Below are 6,173 nucleotides of genomic sequence, written 5' to 3'. Positions count from 1 at the left end.
TAGTCTAACGTTCCCAGCGACTAATTTTCAGTTACAGACTTTATGATTGATTGTGTCAACAATACCCTGGAATTGATTTCTATAGCTTTGTGAATACAAATGCTATTCCGCAAAAGGCAGAAGATTCCCGACTGGTTGAACTGTAGGCTAACTAATTTGACCGAATATGAATTCATTATAAATTTAACTTCTGCTAAATTACTTTCTGTCAAGTTTGAAAAAAGAAGTCATAATTCGTCATTATGTTATATACGGATGAACTCAAAGATGGCAAGTAGGCCTACCAACACTTAATTTATTGTAGTATTAAGCCTATGTCCACATTCTGCGAGACAATTAAATTCAGGGGCAAGTAAACCGACTGAAACAGCTTGAGAAACAAGTCTTTTATACCAAGTCCCTTTTCTCTTTAATTTTCTTCAATATCAGCTCTATTCAGTCAACAAATTTTTTCTTGCCTGTTCTCTAGGATCATTAATTTTTTTTGCTATAATATGATTGCTACCACAGAAATACATGGTGATTAACTCCATGATTTTAGCTGAAGAGGCATATATTTTTTTTATTTTTTTGACAGAAAGGGTCAACGGTCATGATCTGGACAGCAATCATATAGTGTAGTTAACCACAGAGTTGACAGATAATGATTTGGTGGGTGTTACCTAGGTATAGTCATTCGAATGGGACAAAAAAACAAACAAGGTCCTGTGTACACATTGGTGTGCACATAAAAGATCCCTTGGAATTTGATATAAGAGTAGGCCGTAGCGCCGCTGTCCAGACAAAATTTCCCTCACAGCACACTGTATGGCATATGCCCGTCTTCATTAGCCCAGTCGCTACAGAACAGTAGGACATTAAATGGTAAGGCCATTTCATTTCATTTCTGAACCCTATCTTAAATGGATGAATTTAGAGTGCTCCTTTGATTTAGCATTCACAAATCATACAAGTTTTCAATTAAGCTCTGCAAGCCCATACCCAAATCTCATGGCTTTAACAGACATATAAACTAAGCCTGTCAATGCTATGGATTAAACAAATGGGCAGATAGGACTAAGAGACAAAAACAAAAGAAAAACATGGTCTAATAATTTTTATAATCTCACAGTAAACAACATATGAATCTGCATGATTTCATACCATAGTGAAAAAAAAATTAGTTATTTGGGTTTTAACCCCAACATTTGTCTTGAAAAATATTTCATTCTATAAATATTCAGCACTAATAAAGAAAATGATGTATGATAATAGTTTGGGTTAATTTTTTTGAAAAATGAACAAGTTCCATAAACTACCATTTTTAATTTTTGGTAAAAAAAAAAGTTTTTTAACTGATGGTTCTATCATCATCATTTTTATAATCTTCTAAAGTTTTACATCAGTATAAAATTGAAACATTTTTTTTAAAATTCAAAACAATTTGATATTTGAAGTCATCACAGAAACGAATTAAAACAAGAAATTGAAACCATAACTCTGAAATCATGACACGCAGAAATGAATTAAAAATATGATCAGAACTACGAACTAAAAAATACAGTTCACGACTGCATGCTTGAGGTATGAAAAATGGTTGCTCTTGGAGCCCTAAATTACTACATATGGAATGGACAAACAATTTCTAATTCCAAATTCCAGATTTCCTTTGAAAATATAGTTAACATACATATAGTACATGCAAAACTGATTGTAAGGACACAATATATACATTTTGCTTCTTGAGAATAAAATCACACATAATAATTAATATTTGAAACTTCTATTCATTATAATAATAGATGTATTCCATAATAATATATCTGACATATTCATTATTAATTACTTTAATTAATTTGTACACAAATAAATTGAGATATCTTTTTGCTAAAATTACAAAAAAAAGAAAAAATTTTAATATGGCAAGAAAACACTGAAAAATTGGGATTCAGCTACAAAATTGGTTTAATATTTGGAAGTAAGTGCACAATTCTTATTGCTACTGAGAAAGTATTATGTTAGATCTTTGTAAAGATTTTGATAATGCACAGTCTTCTCTTAATATTTCACATTTAGTATAAATACACTTTACTTTATTTCAAGGATCATTCCACATTTTTTCCCCTTATTGCTTAATTTTTCCAAATATACAATTTTATTCATTTACCAATACTTATTGCCTTGGGATATACGATATACTAGAAAGGCATTCTGCTTCTTTTTTTAGTTTAAAGAACATAATGTTTATATAATTACAGAAAATTCTTTGATTAAGACTAGAAAAATGTGGTAAATGGTACCAATATTAATTTTTTTCACCTTTAATTTCATTGTCATATAAGTATTATTCATTCTATTTTATTATAAACTATCAGATCATTAAGCACATTTTATAACACAACATCACAGGTAATTAGAATACAAGGTTAAATTAACATAACCTCGTTAATTATTCACATATACTTTGTACTCGGCTAACTTAAAACATAATTACTTTGGGAGCTTTTGTACATAAAACATTATAATAATAAACGGCACATTTTCTGATTCAGTACGGATTGTAACTCAACAGAATGTGAAAATCAATTACTAATTGATAAAGCTTAATACGGTTATAGTTACATGTACAGAAGAAGACATTTAAGTTTTTAAAGCATGTGGTAAGGAAACAAAAACAAAAAAATTCAGAAAAAGACAGAGTTCGCAGAGAGGTACATCGTGTGTCTTTTGATTTAAAGTAAAGAACTATTTACTCAAACGTCAAAAGTTTATCTACAAAAACTTCAAGAATAATTGAAAAACAAGTGAAATGACTGTAAATAACATGTAATGTACATATATATTTGACAGATATATATATATATATTAAATGTGTTATTGTCGGACAGTACTAATAAATTCACTGAGTTTAAAGGATATAACTGACTGTACAAAAATAAATACCTTCAACATGGACAAATAAAAACAAACAACTTGTAGCTTCTCAGTCAAATTGTTACAAAAAATGTGCCACAGAGGTTAACTATCTAAAAACACAATAGTTACCATAATATTGTAATTTAGTTTTCTACATTGGAAGAACTGGCTACAAATAATTGAGTTGAATGAAAACTATACCTATTTTTGAGAATTTGTTGTATTAAAATGATAATTTGATTAACCTCTATATACTAGTATATTATCTAATAAAACATGGTATATACATGTTATATGTAATGAACTAATTTAATTATTGATTTAAAATATCATCGGCTGGTTTCCTACCATTGGGAACTCATTTTTGGCAACTTTGTACATCTTGAAGTCAGTGTGAAGGGTATTTCTGTCAATGACGTTTGGCTACAGGTCCTAGAATCGAGTGATGACATAACGCAATGTCATGAAGAAATGCATTACGAGTCCTTTTATGCTCTTAATAACATGCTTTCCTCACAAGCCCAGTTCTCATCGCAGTTCAGTATACATAATGAGTAGAACAGTTCAAAATGGATGGATCTTTTAAATCACCATACTTTTGACTGTCACAAGTGAATTCAGGAAATGTTTTCACCAATCACAATGAGTGTAACAAAAATAAGCACATCCTCACATATAGACAAATTTGGCCTCTTTCCAGTTCTTTGGCTTACAGTATATATCAGCCCACAATTCAGACCAACCACTTTCAGTTTTACAACTTGTCTTTTAAAGTTTGTGTTGGCCACTCACGTGCACTCTTATTTAATATTATGCTGCACAATGAATAATGTTTAGATGAGATGATAATAATAATAATATGTTACGTGGCCTGAACGCTTGGCGACGCACTAGGCACTGGAGGTCCCACATTAGACACTAGATTACACAAACTAGATTTGATGCTAAAGTTAGACACATCATCCTGTTCCATTTCGTCAACTATTGGCGAAAGTTGTTGTGAGTCATGACAGAGGTCAGAATGAGAAAAATCATCACCTCCATGCGAGGAAGGCCGAGGACTGTCAATGTTTGAATCACTATCATGAGCTGATCGCCCAGAATCACAAAATTCACTATAACCTTCTTCATCTGTATTACTGCCACCATCCTCGCCACGCATAAAATATATACATTTCTTCTTCCGCCTAAAACAAGAGAATACACACCATATAACATCACATTACAATGAAACATAATACTACTAAACTACGTACAATAAACATTAGCCTTATATAAAAACAATGAAAGAACCTTGGATCATGAAACTTGTGTCCGACCGTTTTTAATGTCTTTTGGTGAAAACTAAAAGCTATTAAAAGCAGTCTGCCATGTGCAATATTTATCTATATCATTCTTTAAATATAGAGAGTGCAGTAAAAAATTAGTATTAAGCTGAATATAGCAGGTTAGTGGTATGACACTTCGACAAAATATTTATGTAACAAAATGAATTACAATAAACTTTCGACTTGATTACTGTTTTAATAAATAATTACAAATATGACAATTATTCTTTTAATTGGGAAACAACAAATTTAAAACACAATTTGGGTTCAAAAAAAAAAATAAGACTTCTCTCATGCTATCATTGCTATTATTGTATCATGCTACATTCAGTTAATGATGGCATAAAATATTTAATAAAAGCGGATTGTTTATATATTAGTACAGCACACAGGTTAGAAGTAAAAGCATATTATGGCGATATGTTTATACTGGTTTGATAAAATATATGATATATATATTGATTGACAGTAGCATATATTAAAAGTGTATATTAAAATGCAATACATGCACACAAAAAATATATGCACAAAATACAGGGTGTAATATCCACATGCTTAAAAGGCTACCTGCAAACAAAACAACGTAAAACCAATGAAAAGTATTAAAAATAAAAAGCTGAAAATGATTTGCATGACCATGCTATGAATGATGATGAATAAGAGTAACATTACACATGATGACCACAACCCAAAATGAGTGACCCCCATCATGCACATGATGCAGAGTGAAAGGAGTAGAATCTGGAAAAGTCCTCAACACCTGTAATAAAAATTTGGTGAGAAAATAGTCAACATGCGGGGTATACGCACACAAAGCAGCTACAATAAAAGCGATTAGGTGATGAGAAAAGCGTAAGACAATGAAGCTCTGGGGGTATAAAAGATTATGATGTAATTGTTTTAAGATGAGTTATGATCATACACAAACAAAAGCTAGATTCCTCAACCCCTGCGGCTACATGCTAAGCTTTAAGGTTTTGAGGGCAGAGGACCAACAACCAAGCTGTTGTATATATACAGCATGCTGTACATAGTCATCAATACCTTCTGAATCATTATACGTTGGTGTTGCTTTTGTCTAAATCAGCAGTCGTCGGATCACATGTTTCATGCAGAGTTCTGAAACGAGAGGAGATGGCCATTGCAGAAAAGTTTTAGCTGATCAATGGTTTGAACTTTTTTTGTTAAACTTTTTTTTGCGGGGCCAGACTAAATAAATCTTATCTGCAAAGGAAAAATCTGTTACTTTCTGACTCCACTGGAACAAATGTAATACGTTGTGTTGATGAGAAAATTAAATCTGATTAAAATGATAAACAACCCGACAACATGCAGTATCAGGATTTACATGTAGACACAAATAATATACAAAACAAAAACAAGACTGAAATCCAGAATGGCGGCTGATAAATTTGAGACCAAAGGTCAACTTTTCTGCATTAGCCACTAGACTGGACATTTTTGACACCTACCTGCAAGGTTTACACCAATTTGTCTGTTGGTCCATGCCAAACCGAGCTCGACACTTTTTGGCATTCGGACATTCTGAAACGATCAAAAGGAAACAAAATTTTAATTAATTATAAGTAAACTTATTTCTAAAATAATTATTTTCTTAAAACTTACAAATTGTAGTTTGTCTTTAGCAACTTTAACAGATGGAGAATTAGGAATAAACAATCATATAAAATTGAATACTATAACCTGAACAAGACAGAGAATATTTAAAGCTCTGAATTATCCAAATCATACATTACCGTTACCTCTATTTTTGTCTATTGGATCTGTCTTTTTCCGCTTCTTCTTTTTAGTCTGTATGGCGTAATTATCTCTGGCACTCCAGCCAGGATATAATTGTAAATGTAATTCTTTTTCTTTTCTTGCCATCTCATAATACTTGGATTGTTCTGATCGGTCTAATGCATGCCACTAAAAAAAAAATTACAAATA

General features: G+C 31.4%; 1 protein-coding gene across 5 annotated transcripts in view; it reads right to left on the bottom strand.

The window, feature by feature from the left end:
- Positions 1-1,081: 1,081 nt before the first annotated feature.
- The window catches only part of LOC126810828 (protein pangolin, isoforms A/H/I/S), a 48,599-nt gene continuing 43,507 nt past the window's right edge, over positions 1,082-6,173 (bottom strand). For 2 of the 5 annotated variants that reach the window (XM_050536124.2, XM_050536127.2), the window contains 3 exons: positions 5,981-6,152; positions 5,696-5,768; positions 1,082-4,082 (listed from right to left, as the gene is read on the bottom strand). In XM_050536124.2, the coding sequence (XP_050392081.1) occupies positions 3,758-4,082; positions 5,696-5,768; positions 5,981-6,152 (570 nt within the window). In that variant the 3' untranslated portion in view covers positions 1,082-3,757. Of the gene's footprint in view, positions 4,083-5,267; positions 5,343-5,695; positions 5,769-5,980; positions 6,153-6,173 lie in introns of all 5 variants that reach the window. The other 3 variants (XM_050536128.2, XM_050536129.2, XM_050536125.2) reach the window with 3 other exon arrangements.

Source organism: Patella vulgata, chromosome 2, assembly GCF_932274485.2.
Source record: "Patella vulgata chromosome 2, xgPatVulg1.2, whole genome shotgun sequence".
NCBI classification, from domain to species: Eukaryota; Metazoa; Mollusca; class Gastropoda; family Patellidae; genus Patella; species Patella vulgata.
Note: the sequence above shows the minus strand (reverse complement) of the source record. Positions and strands in the feature narration are given on the sequence as shown.